At 40.3% G+C, this 16,411-nt stretch overlaps 1 protein-coding gene across 3 annotated transcripts; it reads right to left on the reverse strand.

The window, feature by feature from the left end:
- Nucleotides 1-95: 95 nt before the first annotated feature.
- Nucleotides 96-15,029, reverse strand: clpxb (caseinolytic mitochondrial matrix peptidase chaperone subunit Xb). Of its 3 annotated transcripts, XM_049573204.1 has the most exons (16): nt 14,259-15,029; nt 14,047-14,133; nt 13,582-13,659; nt 11,887-12,047; nt 11,646-11,760; nt 9,779-9,933; nt 9,484-9,643; nt 8,552-8,593; nt 7,747-7,923; nt 7,448-7,612; nt 4,889-4,977; nt 4,562-4,726; nt 4,155-4,454; nt 3,505-3,597; nt 3,314-3,420; nt 96-1,449 (listed from the first exon to the last, which is right to left on the reverse strand). In XM_049573204.1, the coding sequence occupies exons 3-16, from the start codon at nt 13,634-13,636 to the stop codon at nt 1,359-1,361; spliced, it is 1,875 nt and encodes a 624-aa protein (XP_049429161.1). In that variant the 5' UTR covers nt 13,637-13,659; nt 14,047-14,133; nt 14,259-15,029; the 3' UTR covers nt 96-1,358. The 3 variants fall into 3 exon arrangements, with proteins under 3 accessions (XP_049429161.1, XP_049429160.1, XP_049429162.1); XM_049573203.1 differs by lacking the exon at nt 14,047-14,133 and having other exon boundaries at nt 14,259-14,904; XM_049573205.1 differs by lacking the exons at nt 8,552-8,593; nt 14,047-14,133 and having other exon boundaries at nt 14,259-14,908.
- Between the last annotated feature and the right edge of the window lie 1,382 nt (nt 15,030-16,411).

Below are 16,411 nucleotides of genomic sequence, written 5' to 3' on the forward strand. Positions count from 1 at the left end.
AAACGTGTGTGGGGGGAGGGGGGGGTTACAGGTTCTGTAACAGACCTCGGAAAAGCAGTTTTTAATCGAAAGAAAAGGAAACTTAAAAGCAAAAAGGAAGAACAGATCTAGTTTTAATCTTATTTTATAGCACAAACAGCATCTTTAAAGAGTACAGCAGCGTGGTTCAGTTCAGTCAGAGAGCATTTAGGTAGAGGTTACAGACGTGTGTATTGAGATACCACTTAGTAACAGGATATTACATCACTAATGGTGAGGTGAGTTTCTGACGCTGGGGAACGCACAAAGAAAATTAAAACTACTTGTGCTGTTCGGAGGCATGTCTAACAAAGCAGGATTTAGAGCGGCATCCAGTCAGGTGTGAAAGAGATTATCTGTCCGATTATGATCTGATACTGGGAAATGAAGTGTGAATGTCAGATTTAAAAATATCTTTCAGTCATGTGCTGTGTGTTATAAGAGTTCTACTCCTTAACAAAACTCAAGAGGAGATTTCATTAACAGCAGCTAGTTAGCCGAGCTGCTAATCCTGCTCTGAGAGACAGCCTTCTGATCCAGTCCTGTGACAAAGAGGTCTGTAAGTAAAAACTGATACATTCCCTAAAGAGTGGGCTACAAGAGGAAGCAGAACACTGAGAAATAACCATTCTGGCTGTTTTTAAAAGGTCACTGTTGTTTATCACCTGCTCTGTTTAGTGTGCTGGTGTGTTACACTTCCAAATTAGAGGTTAGTTCATACAAACTGCTTACAAATGCTACCTAAGCAGCGTAGCTTAACGGTTAGAGCCCACTTATACTGTGAACACCATTATTACAATGGTGGTAAAGAAGAAAACATCAAAATATTGATGTGCTCATGGAATAATATGCCCTTATGATATAAGGCATTACTTGACATGGTAACATCACATCTACACTTTCTCAGTTCAGCTTCTTTTCAAGTGTACAGTATGATCCCACAGTTTCGATTTGCTTCCCTTGCTGTTACATCACCATCACCACAAAAAGAGAAAACAAACAAACTAGCTACAAATCCTTTCATGAATAAAATTGCATTATCTTTATATAGATAAAAATGTTAACAATCCCCAGAGATTGAAATATTTTATAAAGGTCCACCCTGCGAGTGCACCACTAGAGAATTAACATCTGATGCACAGGACCAAAGGTTGTTTCACTCTCTCAACTTGTTCGTCATGAAAACTCTCTTCAGTGAAAACCACCAGCCTTCTTTACCTCTACTACAGTGTCCACGGCTCGTTTGTCAGGGGCTATAGTAAAACCCAGAGTTGGTATCCAAAGGTTCAGTGATCTAATGATTTCAGAGACTGTCTTTAGGGTGAAATGAGTGACGTGGTTCAGTTGTTAGCAGCGTCCGCCTGCCGAGGCCAGTTCTCCTCCTCAATGCCCGAGTCATATTCCTCTTCTGCAGACTCCTTGGCTGGAGCTCTGAAATTCAAATGGAAAGTCCAGTTCAGGTTTCAAAGTAAACAAAACCGGAGCCTGTGAGCTGGGCTTAAAGGGATAGTTGGGATTGTTTGACATGGGGTTGTCTGAGGTAGTCAGTGGTCTGGCCCCATCCTACATCGCAGGCCTTCTAACTTCCTATTCTTTATCCAGGTCCCTCAGGTCAGCTGACCTGGGGTTCCTGGCTGTCCCACACTCCAGACTTAAGCTCAGGGGTGATTGTGCCTTTGCTGTGTCTGTCCCTAAACTGTGGAACAGCACCCCCCTCCCAATCAGATCTGCCCCCACCATTGACTCATGTAAGTCCAGGCTTAAAACCTTCATTAGCTTTTGAGTCCCCCTGATGTGGTCTTCCCTGACACATGCCTGTGTGTGTCTCTAAATGTGTGAGCTGTGTGCCTTTTTTGCATGTTATTCCTTTTGTGCAGCACTTTGGTCAATGTGAGTTGTTCTTAAATGTGCTTTATAATAAATTTGAGTTGAGTTGCTCCCGGTTTGGAGAAGCAGGCAGAGTGCCACCATGAAAGCTAAGCAATGTACTGCTGTGAGGGAGGACAGCAGCAAAACGCATTTTAGCCACTTTAAAAAACATAATAGAACACATTAGAATATTCTAACTGCTTGCCTTCAGACTAGGGGTGTAACAATATATGGATTCAATGTAAAATCATCAAAGCAGAGTGAAAACATCGATCCACTTCGTCATCTTCACGATACGCTTTTATTTTCAAAGTCTGTGTCACCGTCAAACAGCGGCAGGCAGATGGCAAGCAGCCAAGAGAAATACAACGAGGATAACGTTATTTACTCGGGAATAAATCAGCAGTGTGGAAATATTTTCGAGTTTGGAGAAAAAAGGGGTCAACAGACAGAGAACATGCCGTATGTAAACAATGCCCTTATGAGATACAACACTAGTCTAGACGGGCATCTCATTCTGCTAACGTCTCACTACAGCAATTTTAGCTGCTCTGTTTCAACAATGTTCAGCTGAAAAGCGTGCATGCAGGCTGAAATTCAACTGAGCTGTTCTGTCGGGAGATGCAGTGACTTAAACTAACGCTGAGTAAGAAAAAGTACAAGAAGGAAAGTCCACTAGCTGCTGAGCTAACTCATGCAATATAAACATGCTTGAGCTTATCGTAGATGACTAGCAAAAAACAACCGACATGTCTATGAACCTTGACAGTTTTTATTGAGCTGAATTTTATAACTTTGTTAAATGATCTTGTTATCAATTCATATTTTATGGCTGCTGGGAGACGTCTGCCATGAAACCAGTCATTTAGACCCCTACGTCAGGCAACCATTTCTGACAGGGAACTTAAGCTGTTACATTAATCTCTTTAAAGCCACCAGGGTCCCTTAGTTTGGTGAATCCTAACTAATCCTTATAAACACCCAAGCCACACAATAACACAAACACACTAGCCGATCGTGGCAGTAGTAGACCTGCAGCAACTGAGTTCTGCAAGGTTAATTTACTGTATTACTCAAAAGAGTCTGGTGGCTTTAAAGAGAGCTTAGATGGATAAAAGAGCTTCAGTTCCCTGGCAAAAAGGGCTGTCCGACAGCAAACCCAAGCTGAGGAAATATTCTCAATATAGCTTTCACTTAAATTGATACTACGTTTTTTAAGTGGCTAAAATACTTTTGGCTTAGCTTCTGTTGTGATATCCTGCCTGCTTTTTCCAACTGGGAGCATGCTGACTGACATCTACGGTAGGTAATACACTGATTCCCTCATACAACCCCACTTCAAAAATCAGAACTATCCCTTTAAGGAATCTGATCTCTGCTGCAACACACATCGAGTCCTGTCCTCTGTGAGCAGAGAGATACTGACCTGATATATCTGGGTTGTGATTTTCCTTGAACAACTTCTTTGTTCAGCTCGACAGCCATGATGTCAGAGTGTGGCACCTCGAACATGGGCTCTAGAAGGAGCTTTTCCTATTAAAAATAAGGAAATGTTATTGTGTTACATCGATATTATTAAAGAATTTATGTTTGATAACCTTGGCAAATGTCACATACCATGATGGATCGAAGCCCACGAGCTCCAGTTTTTCTCTCCAGAGCCATCCTAGCTATGGCCCTCAAGGCATCTGGAGTCACATTGAGTTCACACTGAAACAAAAGATGTGGCAGGTTAATTTAAACATCAAGTAGAGACCTGTGGATACATTTCTAACAAGTTCTTTTCTATCTTATGTAGATCTGATACTAGATAAAGGGGCTTTGTTGTTTCAAGTACCACCAATAAGACAATAAACTAAATAAAAAAAATAAATAAAAATCCAGGGAGGCTAGTTTGAATAGTAGATCTTTGAGTGTGACTCCAAAACACTGCACAATGATTCATGATACTGTGAGACAGGATTTTACAACTATGGAAATTTATCACATATCTTTTGTTGAAACAGTCGCAAGGAAAATATTAATAATAATGCGTTCACATTTCAAAATAACTAACCGGGAATGTGCACCTGGTATTTGACTAGATGACGCTGCATTGTATTGTGGCAACAACTGAGCTGGAGCCCCCTCGTTGAGACCTCCACTGAGCTAACACAGTGGTCTCAGTTAAATGAATGAACGAGCTGTGTTAGTTTAACACTGTGCTGCTGCCTCTCTGAACACAGCTTAACACTGAGCTGTAGCAGCCACTACATCAGAGCCCTTACTTTGTCCATGCTGAACAGAGCCTGGTACTGGGGCACCACAGCGTTTCGTGGCTCAGTCAAAATCCGGACTAGCGTCTCTTCATCCAGGCTGTGCAGAGGAACAACCACAGGAAGACGACCTACAAACTCTGGGATCATTCCAAACTCAATCAGGTCCCTGGCCTCGACGTGCTTCAGCAGCCTGTCCTTCTCCTCAATCTCTGCCACTGTGTCCGTCTCACCGCTGGTGTTGGCCAAGTCTGCGGCGGCCGCTGCACGGCGCCCTTTCCCCAGGTTGGAGGGAGTGCCAAAACCCAGATACTGAGGAGTCATGACACATGAGGATCAAGTCAGAGGCAGGAATGATGACCAACAAGAATGTTGGTGGAGTGTCTGCTGACAGTACATATAAGCCGTGTTAAATTTACCTTTTCATTTTTCCTTCTGCTGATGATTCTGTCAAGTCCGTTGAAAGCACCAGATGCAACAAACAGAATATTTGTTGTGTCTACCTGCACCGTCTCTCCTCTGAGCTTCCTGGAGTTTTTCTCAGGAACATTGACGATTGTGCCCTCCAAGAGTTTGAGCAAACCCTGACAGAGAGGAGAGGCAAAAAATGTCACCAACACAAGTTTAAGTCAAGAAAGAAAGAAAAAAAGCAGCTGCTACTTTCTCTTAATTTTATTCTGAGATTACTGTGTATAAAACAAACTGCATTAAAGTTTTATTTGGTTCAACTTGGGCTGAACACTGACCTGCTGGACTCCTTCTCCTCCTACATCTCTGAGCTGATGGATTCCAGGCACGCTGCCAATCTTATCAACCTCATCCAGAAACACAATACCTGCACAAGAAACACAAGCACAGAGCCAAGACAGCCTGAGTTTCACTTCTCACCATAACACGAGACAGTCCCCGTCTTTAATAAGCTGAATGTGTAAACACGTACACAGTGTTTACTTCAGATTTCAGTTTACACTATACTACACATCTCTCACTTTTAATCATGTTAAAAGGTTCAAATGTGAAGAAAGCTGTCCATGAATCTCAACAGTTGAAGGGAAGTGGTGAGTCACAGCCTCAATATTACATTGTTTACTTTCGTTAACCGCAGTTTGACCCCTTGATTTTTAGCTTCTTCCTGCCTCCTTCCTCTTCCTGTTGGCACATCCAGCCTGTATTGTGGAGTTTTGCACAGCGGCGACCGGATCTTTGCTCTCAAACCACAAAAAAATGTGATGGCACAACAGTCTCCTTCAGTACATTATTCTATGCTTTCTTTTGATTTTCACATTGGCTAGTCATCCTCTTTAATTTGTCTTCTGATTAAATCGGAACCGCCGAAACAAGTTGTAGGAAGCCTCTGCAAGTAATTGGTTGCTGGCAGACCCTCTGTGCTGCAATAAAATGGTTAATCAGCAGTGCCGTGCACTGTAGAGCCGATGTACTGCTGGTTCTGCCAGCCTGAATAGAATATAATGTCTATAGCCTTACTGTTGTGTGTGCAGCCTTATAGACTGAGCTGAGTAGTGATGCGCGGGTCGACCCGTAACCCGTGGGACCCGCAAATGGACCTGCGTGTCGGGCAGCAGTGATCGTTTGTTAAATCGGTTTGTAAATGATATTTTGACATTATTATTACAATCTATTAATCTATAATCTATTACTGTCATGGCATGGTGTTGAAAATTAGCACGTGTGCTACACACACCTAAGCAAAGGCATCTGGTCTGTCCACTGGGACAGTCTCAATGTATTTGTGATGTCCATATTAAATAAAATAAACCTAAACCTAAACATCCGAAGGTACTGATGCGTTGAGCAGGTGACAGTCCGCGGTCGTTTTCAAAACACACTTGTGTCACGCACTCCAAAATGAAACTTGTTGAAACTTTAAACAATAATTTATTGTACAAAATGGGGGAAACAAACATTGACAAAAACGGTTCCATAATTCACATTAAATTCAAAAGATAATGAAAAAACAGCTACAAGTTAGAGGGAATAGTGATAAAGTGGTAAAACTTGGCATTGATCCACAGCCTCAGACGGATGCGCTCAATTGTGCCGTGCGCACAAGCTCAGTTGGTAGGCTATACTATATTTTCACATTTTTAACAATGCAATTTTAAAGTTCTGATTTTTATTGATAACCTACATTTACCAACAACAAAAAGACTACATTTAGCACCAAAAAAAAAAAAGGTAAAAAATAAATAAATTTAAAAAAAAAAAAAAGGTGAATAAAAAAAAAAAACCCAAAAAACCCCGAATGTCGAATACCAAATTTTCATAATGAATACCTAGACAAAGAAACGAATATTCAAATATCCGAATATTTGGGTACAGCCCTACTAATTTCAACATTCATGACAAATGTACATGGGGGGATTTATATATAATGCACCCATTTACATTTTATCAAGGTTTAAAGTTACTCATAATTAAGGGCAGGCCACTTTGATTGACAGACTGTCTGCCGATAATGTCCTCTGCTTCTCAGTCAGATCCACCCCTCGCTCCCACACAACACCTATGCATACAAGTCAGCTGTTTGCTGCTATCGAACTGGTTTTCCTACTGCCTTCAGCCCTCTTCCCATGGGACAAGTATTATCTGGGGACCTCTCGTAATTTGCAATTTGTGGAGGTCGTCTGATCTTTTTCTCCTGTGTATCCACCATGTCTATCATTTGTTCAATAAAAATTCCACCACATACTACCCACCATATTTCACCAAAAACGGAGGTCATCAATATAAGTCCTGTGATTTGGGGTCATAGTTTACTTTTTTTGCAAGATTTTTTGTTTTCTCTGTGCCTTTTTCTGCCTCTTTCCCAAAAACGAATTATAGAGGTTGAGTTAGCAATTAGAAATGAAAGTTTAGACAACATTATGGGTGCAGGAGGCTAATTTTGCCTCCCTGGTAATACTAATCTGCAAATGTTGACTGATGGAGAACAGAGGCCCTGCTGTCACCGTGTCATGATGTTCATATTGACCTGAATTAGTCTGGGGTTGTTATCAAATTCTGAATGTGTCCCTTTTATTTACCCTTATATTGTCCCTTGTTTGTGTTATCTGTCAGCATTATATTTTTAATACTCCAAAAGAACAACTCCAATCAATTTTGATTTATAATCAGAACTGTGTGTGCCTGTTTCAGAATGGCCAAATAAAATTAGATAACTCGCAAGTACTCTGTGTGATATACTGTTGTTGCAATTTGTCTTGATTCTTGTGTTCAACAAAAAACATATGATAGAATTTAACATAGGAAACTTCACTGCTGTTAAAGTTAATCCCTCTGCCCACCTTGTTGTGCTTTCTCCACTGAGTAGTTGGCATCTTGCAGCAGTTTGGCAATAACTGACTCGATGTCTTCTCCCACGTATCCAGCTTGAGTTAGTGTGGTGCAGTCACATATCGCAAAGGGAACATCCAGACAGCGTGCCAGTGTCTGCGCCAACAATGTTTTTCCTGTGAAAAATGTGAAAAATCATGGTCAAATTTCTTTTGGTCACACAGATTCATATTTACAGATCAACTGCATATTTGGCAATCTAAACGTTAGAAATATTTGGAATTTTGGATGATGTTAAAATAACACTAACCTGAGCCCGTTGGACCTAGAAGTATGATGTTGCTCTTCTCCAGTTTAATATCAGTGTGTGTGGAGTCCAGGACCTCCCCGCCCCTCCTCTCCTGAGGTGCCTGCTGGCTCGCCTGTTGCTGCATGGACGCCCCCAGGGCATTTCCATGAGGACTGATCCCTGCAATCTGCAGCAGCTCTGGAACAACAGCCACAGCCATAGGAGTCAGCTTTGTGACTGAAAAGTAAAAACTGAAAACTTCTCTGTGTGCTATATTTCAGAAATCACTAGAAAGACACTAATGAACACTCTCTAGTTGAAGTGCTGCACAATTTACAGGCCATTCATTGATGGTATATATGTCAAACCGTGCATAGAAACATCTCCATGTGCAGGCTAAAAATATGCATGCCCGAGTCTGTGCCAGTGTGGAGTTACGAAGTGAGGAGAGCTGGACTGAAAATAGCAGAGGTACAGATGTGAATGTGGGTCACTGGGTTACCTTATCACATTGTCTGGTCTGTCAAAGATTAACGAGCATTATCTTATTGCTTCAGTTTCTATAGCTAATTTGTACACATGGTAAATCGATAATCACTGCTCCAGAACTGGAGCTGCATGACCTCAAATAACATAAAGTTCATCATCTGGTGTATTAGTTAATCATTTAATTATCTGATTCTTCAGGTTGAGGAACATACACCTGGTCTGTACATTTTGGCATTTGCGCAACTCATGAAAAGAAACACAGAAATAGCTGTTCAAGTGTTGTGACATTTAAGGTGGCCTCTGATAAAGATAACAGTAAGGAGGACCAATCACTTACTTGTGAACCTGTACTCATCCTCTCGTCTTCTCATCTCTAGCTCTACAAGGAGAGGATGAAAGTACTCAAATCAATGTTATCATTAATCATTACCATAATGACATTATCGCTACAGTCCTGCAAAAACGTTTACACAGTTGTGTGATCATTATTGAACAAATGCCAAATAATACAGAATGACTCAAAACAAGTTAGAACTGAAGGCCACAGCTCATGACTCTTCATGATGCAACATCTTACTGTGTAAAATAAAAGATACTGTGCCCTACTTTTTTTTTTTGGCTTCAATGTGACAAACTTGTCAACAAATCATTACTGTCAGGTGTAATCTTGCATGATTGCATCTCCTATGTGTTTCCATTTTAGGAGCTAAATTGTTTTAGATAAATGACAATTCCTTTTTTAAATTTAATCTTAAAACAGTGTTTGATCAATCCCAAATTCATATTTAACCCCCTGTAGGCTGGCTTATATAACTCATCTAACCTGGTGCATACCATTGCCCCTCACCCCTCTCCTCCTATATCTTGTCTCTGCAGTCTAGTATGGAATGAACACAAAAACAGCGCCCAAAAGTAGGTCAAAGCTCAGCGCTATATGTTTGAGTAGAACAGGTTTTGTCAAAAAAACAGAAGGTAGAGAACATGGACGTTCTGTCAAAGTGAAAAGAACTGTTTATGTCTTTATCTTGGGAGCTTTTATGCTCAGGCAAGAAAATATTTTTAAGTTTTTCATTTGCTTTCGTATGCACTGCAATATTTACCGACTATCAGACTACAATGATGGTCTATGGAAACCACGTGAATACATGTACATTACGTACATATTAATTGTTTTAAATAACACAAACATACCAAAGAAATTAGGAGGAGGTGAAGTATACCAATAGGCAACAGAATAAAACAGTGTCAATGGACAACAGTAATACTGACCACGAGGTGTTAGAGAGGGCTGTTTCTCCACCTCCACCTGCTGTCGACTCCCAGCAGGGATGTTGTTGTAGATGCGCTTGTAGTGATTGTACACTGCGACTGCTAACACCTTTTTTGCATAGGACTGGCCAACAACATACTTGTCGAGGTAAGCATATATCTGTGAAAAACAAAAACAAAAAGAGAAGTTATAATTCATAAACGTATACAGACTGACCATCACAACAGGATATGTTAACACTTTGAATAGAAGTCCTTTAAAAGCATATTTTGATTTCCTGCCTCAATTTCTCACCTTCTTAGGAGGAGGGGGAGGTTTCTGTGCAAATGCCAGCTTCACCGCCTCCGCAGCAGATTCTGGCTCTTTGTTCAGCCCCTTCTTAGAGTCCGTTTCAGACAGTACCACGAAAAAATGATGGCATTTCTCACATTTCACAAATCGTGTTGATGCTACAAAAGAAGAAAACAAACACACAGCACATTTAATACTGAAACATTTCACAACCTGATTCAAAGAAACATGTAAGATATTTACAGTGTCACAATTTTTTAGGGTTGCAGATCATTAAGAGTCCTGCGACTTGAAACAAAAATAACTCTGTTTACTGTCAAAGTGCTTGTAATGCTGAAATAGCAAAAAATGTCTGCTGACCTCCAGAAAACTTGCTGATTAATGTGCGTGATGCAACAGGAAAATGTGAAAAACAAAGTGCTGGTTCCCATGCTGCCTGGCATTACCTCAGGTACATTTACTTTCAACATATTTAAAATAATTTCTCTCTTCACAATGCTATGTCTATGACCAGGCTGCACTGTCACTGCTAGAAGATACTTGGTCACTGTGAGTTGACAACACATTGCTGCCTGTTTGCATCATGGAAGTATAAAAAAAAAAAACTAAAGACAAACCAGAGATTGTCTGTGCTTCAACAGACAGACACAACAGTTTGTGCCATCACTATCTGATGAAATTCTGCTTAGTCTGTCAGTTTTCTATATTGACAGTAATCTGTGAAAAAATTAACTTTGTATGTTCAAGTGTTAAACCAACTTCCACCTTGTCTCTGTGGGCAACAAGACAACGTGGCTGACATTATATAAACAACATGTAAGTGGTAAACCACAAACCTCGTCTTAACTTGAAATATTTTCCAGACAATGAAAAAGCAAGTACATTTTAAGAAGATAAATAGGGAGTTAAAATGAAAAAGGCAGAGGGTGATTTTATTTCCAAAGAGGCTGGACACCTATGACTCATAGTGAGTGGTTGAGCTGTCACACGGACAGTGTTAGACGCATTCTGGCCGATCACTGGCACAAACTTTATAATGTCAGATAGTTTCATAAAGTTACAAAACAAACCAGTGAAGGAAACCTCAATCTGTTTGTCTGAGATGGTTTCTTGCACCATCTAACTGCCCAAACATCACCTCTAAGTTCAAGCAGCAGTTTATAAACTCACACAGTTGATGATGAAATGTTGCAGAACATGCTCATTGGACTACAATGAAACTAATCCCTCAGACGTTTACTTGCAGGTCTTTATTTGACAAACTGTGCCAGGAAATTATTTATGGTGGTTGTTTGTGGTTATTGCGTATGTGCTGCGTGTTTATAGTTATTTCAGTGCAACACCACAGTTTGCACCAGAGTAAAATACAAAATGTGAAAGTTGGTTGAAAGCTTTGTTAAGGAAAAACAAAACAAAACACACATTTCAACACAGAATCGAGGATACAAATGATGTGGTTTTTATCTGCTGGGGCACTTTACTGTACTTTCCCTCTGTTTCTTTTTTTGTTTAGCCAATGCACAAACCATCGCCCTTTTTTTCCCCTCCTCCTCATATGTGTTATTCAGCAATGCCAACCACATTTCTTTTGGCACTGACAATGCTGGATATTCACTGTATTATTCCGTGTTTAAATGTTCTGGAGACTGGGTTTTTTTTGTATCCTGTCTTCTGTATTTTCTTTTGCTCCTTTAGTGAATACTGTCAACAAAGCATCTGTGACAGATGAGTCCCCTGAATTACCTCAATGTCATACTTCTTTACACCTGCTCCTCATGATTTAAAGATTCTGCCTGCACCTTGCACCTAAAGTGCACATCAGATCATATTTCTTGGTAAATGTTTGTCAAATATCAAGAAGTTTACTCACATACAAAGGTCTCTACATGTGTGCAAGGATCTCCACATTTGGGGCAGCGGAGCTGGCTTCCCCCCTTGCCTGATCCTCCAGAGCCAGAGAGTCTCTTTCCCTCACTGATGCTTTTCTGTGTAAAAATAACTGTGTCAGCACATATTAAATTACATTACTACCATCTCTTCCACGGACAGAGTAGTGTGTAACACTACCATGGAAGAGAGCTACACATGAGAGTTATCCTGCAAGAGATTACCTTTCCACCATCACTTCCACCGTCCTTTGTTGTCCCATCTTTAGCGGCAAAGCAGACAGCAGTCTCTGAAAACGACCTCACCCGTACCCGGGGAGGTAAATGAGTTTCCCGAGACCCCTGACGGCTCAGAGAATACAGCTGGATCCGGGAGCAGGACAATCCTGTAACAACAACAACATCCCTTTTGATTCCTGACAAATGAATGAAAATTATCATGTTATTTTAAATGATTTTGTTTACCCTAAAAATAGTTAGGCAACAAGCAAACAGCACAGTACTAAAACAATTATAACTGCTCCCACTTTTCATGTAACTAGTGCTGAAACAACTATCTGATTAATCCACTGGCCAATTGACAGACATTGCAACTACTTTAATGATTGATTGAACATTTCACAAAAATGTTAAGCAAAAATACCAAACATTTTCTGGTTGTAGCTTCTCCAATGTGTGAATTTGCTTATTTTCTTTTCCGTTAAAAATGTAAAAATCCTGGGCTTCGGACTTTTGGAGGAACAATACAAGACATCTGAAGATGTCAGAAATTGACATGACAATCATGGAGGTAGATGCCCCACCAGACCCACTCATATTTCTGTTAGGACTTATAGCTTAAGATAAATACAGCACGGATCAGAGGTATACACTGACGATACTCGTACTGATTGCCAAGAAAATAATAACAATAAACTGGAAAGATGCAAAACCACCAACTATAATCCAGTGGATGCAGAGACTCAAAAAGGTTTACACGACTGAACGAGTGACAGCAAGTCTGCAGCTGAAAATGGACACTTTCACACAAAGGTGGACTCGAGTTACACCATCTCTAGGGATCTAATCGGATAGAATGGGTTGTTGTAAAAGACTGTATTAAAATATCACTCTAAATGCTAGTGGTGTCTTCTTCTGTAACTGAACCTGCTATGCTGTAAGTGCATTACCCCTTAGTAATTCTTTTCTTTTTGTAATGTGGTTTTAAGAGGTCCTATGTCAGGGAACGTTCTGTTATCTGAAAATTGAACGCTAAATAAAAAGTTGAAAACATCTGTAGATGTCAACCTGGGCTCTACCAAACGGATATGACTATTTTTCACATTTTTGTTACACTTAAAAGACTAATTAATGAATCATTAATCCAAGAAAATAATCTGCATATTAACTGACAATGAAATCAATTGTTAAATGCAACCACACATGTATCATTGGAGGGCAGCTTAATTAGTTCACAACACATTAGATAAGTCAAAAAAAAAAAAAAAACCTCATGGACTGTGTCTTTGGTTCAATCAGTTTTATGCTTCATATTATCAAAAGCAACAGTTCATAATCAGGGGCATAAAGTCCATAGAGTATTTATAAGTGCTGTAGATACTGAACATTTTGTAATTGACATTATGCAAGTATGACAGTCTCTGGTTGATGTAACACTGCTACATAACACTGTTTACTGTTTGTATTGATGAGTTACTACTCTGAAATCTAAGTCTCAGCTGCACAACTTTATGAAAGTCTAGGAGATGTAACAACTACAGCTGCTAAACACTCTCAGTAACTTTTCCACCTGCTGTTGACATTACGTGACCAGCAGCAGTCTGGGTTAGCTGGAGACCTACTTCTCAAACTGCACCCAGCAGCAGCACAATGTCATGTAGCTTTAGCCAGCTGGCACGGTGTGTTCTTTCTCTGTCTTACCTCTGTGGGCAGTGTTTAGGAACAACCTGGCAGCCGAGGTACATGGACAGGACATTACTCTTCTTTTGGCTCAAAACCCTGAAGAAAAACAACAGCAAAAGAACAAATAAACATACCGTTAACACGGTGTACTGAGTGAGGGGAAAGGGGGGTGGCTAAGTTAGCCGGTGGCTAACAGACAGCCGTAGCAAACAGCAGAGGCCGTTTAGCGTTAAAACATGTCATAACTCACAACGTCACTGTTAGCGTTAGCAAAGCAGGTCATTTACTGGTGAAGGTGGCCGCCAGTGCTGCTTAGTAGCGAGGAAATTAATCTCGTTGTAACCACCTGAAATGTGTTGATTTATTTAGCTATCAAGGCTGAGTGCACACCTCTAAACAGCTACATAAACACTTAGCTAGCTAACGTTAGTTATATAAATGAGTTGCTGTTAGCTACATAAGTTAGGCCCAAGCCAGAGCTACCTGACGTCTCTGCCAGTGGAAATGACAAACACCCCCGGCTGGACAGACAGCCAGTGTTGCGCAGCGGTTAATCTCGTCGGCTTTGCCCTGAAACAAATAAGCAGCTAGCAGTCAGGCACGCATGCTAGCCACAAAAAGACTAGCTTAATTCTAACATTACACCAGCAAACGGCGAGGCAACATGTAATAATTAGCTTGCTTATTTTACTCACAGGGCACGATGAAACCAGTCGGGTCTTGACAGCCCCTTGGGAAAAACGAAATTGCAAAGTCACCGCAGCTTTCGCTCTCTTGTTGTAGTTAGGTGTGTCGTAACGTTAGCGAAGCCACAGTGCCTACAGCATGGAGTGGGACGCGTTTGCTTCTCTAGGCCCGCTATTTCCACAGTGATGTAACGCTGTTATGAACTAGGTCGGTTACCCGGCTAGCTGCTAGCTAGCCTTCTCACTAGGTACAGTAGCTAGCAGGATTTGATGATTTTGTAGTCAATGTAGACGGTGTAACAACATGGCGGCTTCGCTAAGTCCATGCAGCACACACCCATCCACATGTTTTTGAGATCTAGTCACACACAGGAGGTGTTAACAGGGATGGCTGCTGCTGCGTTCAAATGACCACTGTGCGAAATTGTCAAGGGTATGGGGAAAATGTGTTGCGTTTGTGTGATGCTCGTAAATGTCTAAAACTGCCCTGAACCGAAGATTCATTGCATTTTGAGGCAGCAAATTTGACAATACTGTGTCATGATTCATGTGGCATATTTATCACCCTAGTTGCTCCTGGAATCACATGGTGTTTGTAATTAACTTTATGTAAAATCCCAGTAGACATACTGTTAATAATGTGCACATGACGCTTTGATGTTGACCAAATTGTGTCCTCTTTTTTTCACCCAGAATTTTCAGTTTTTTGATTTTTCAAACAAATAAACAAACAACAACAATAATAAAAAATATAAAACCAATGAAATACACCTTAAGTCAAAAAATCACAGCAAATTACACCACGACAGGACAAAGGGAACAAGGACGGAGAAATCAACAGAGCATTATATTCATAAATATGTGGATGCATTTATATACACAAAAATATATACATGCATGATACATATTTTACATGGTACATTTAATGAATATCAAATTGTATATCATATTATGTACTCTAGGTAACACCTCAGATTATAAGAAAGGGTTCAACTCATCAGTACGTAGGGTTACAGCAGTATAGGGGCCCCATATTTTCATGTAGATGTATTGCCTATCTATTAGTATCTAGCCTATCCTTTAGTTTTCCTATGTCACAGCACTATTCTGCATCCAGTTATAAGTGCTATCCTGCACCATGAGATTTGGTAAGTGTTAAGCCCACTTCCTTTTGGCAGCACACCTAATAGACAAAGCACTGGTGTCTGTCCAAGTGCAGAGGACATCACTGTATTAATGAAGATCTATCATGGGGCATGAGTACAACATATGTAAGAGGGTGCCACAAGTGTTGTCACATCTCCAGCACAAATCTGAGTTTCTAAGTCCTAACTGTGCCATTTTACTTGAGGTCCAATAGATCTTATTGATAATTTTATAATTAATAAGATGTGTCTGCATTTCTCGTGATACTTTAAACCACGATCCAATAATTTTCCCCGAGAAATAAGCGAGATGCTGTCTTATTTGTTTCAAAAAGAGGCCATGACTTCCCTCTGGCTGTGTGATCAGGTAAACCTTGTCCTCAGGATGTTGAACCAACTCCTGTGAGTATTCCTAGTTTTAGTAATGTCTCCCTATACCTGCTTTAAAGTCTGTAATGGTGACAGTTATAGCCTGCAACAAAAACTAAAACACTTAGATATACATTTAAAGTCTGTATATCTTGATAAGGATACAGCCACAGAAGTGTTTATCAAAGGTGAATTGCACTGCTTAGGTTCCCAAACTGAGGGTCCCACCACTACTACACCAAAGCTTCACTGGGGGACGTGAGGCCTCCTTAATTTTAATGAGTGTAAGAACACTTTTTAAAAATAGATAAAGAAAGCCTGTATCTCAGCATTTCATTCATTTCTGTGAGGAAAACTATACAAAATTATTATTTTTAAAATTTAGACTATGACTCAAGATATAAACTTAGAAGTCTTAAAAGTCTCACAGGATAAGGGACACAGTGAGGACCTGAACACAAGCTATAGTCACAGAGTCTTTACCGGCTTAACAGTGCAAAAGTATGCAGTTAAAACAACAGAGCTAACAGAACAGTGGCAGAGTGTCTGGGAGAAGAATACGCTGAATTTGTTAAAAAAAAGAAGCTTTTTAAGTTGCTCGTTTCACACAAACGTCCTGCAGTTATTGTGTTCACTATTTGGGTTAAT

Source organism: Epinephelus fuscoguttatus, linkage group LG4, assembly GCF_011397635.1.
Source record: "Epinephelus fuscoguttatus linkage group LG4, E.fuscoguttatus.final_Chr_v1".
NCBI lineage: Eukaryota > Metazoa > Chordata > Actinopteri > Perciformes > Serranidae > Epinephelus > Epinephelus fuscoguttatus.

Coding starts and splice junctions, on each gene's coding strand:
- clpxb (XM_049573204.1), bottom strand. CDS start 13,636: ATGTCCTGTCCATGTACCTCGGCTGCCAGGTTGTTCCTAAACACTGCC. Junction 12,048..13,581: donor CCTAAACACTGCCCACAGAG/GTAAGACAGAGA, acceptor TTGTTGTTACAG/GATTGTCCTGCTCCCGGATC. Junction 4,727..4,888: donor GAGGAGAAGGAGTCCAGCAG/GTCAGTGTTCAG, acceptor CCTCTCTGTCAG/GGTTTGCTCAAACTCTTGGA.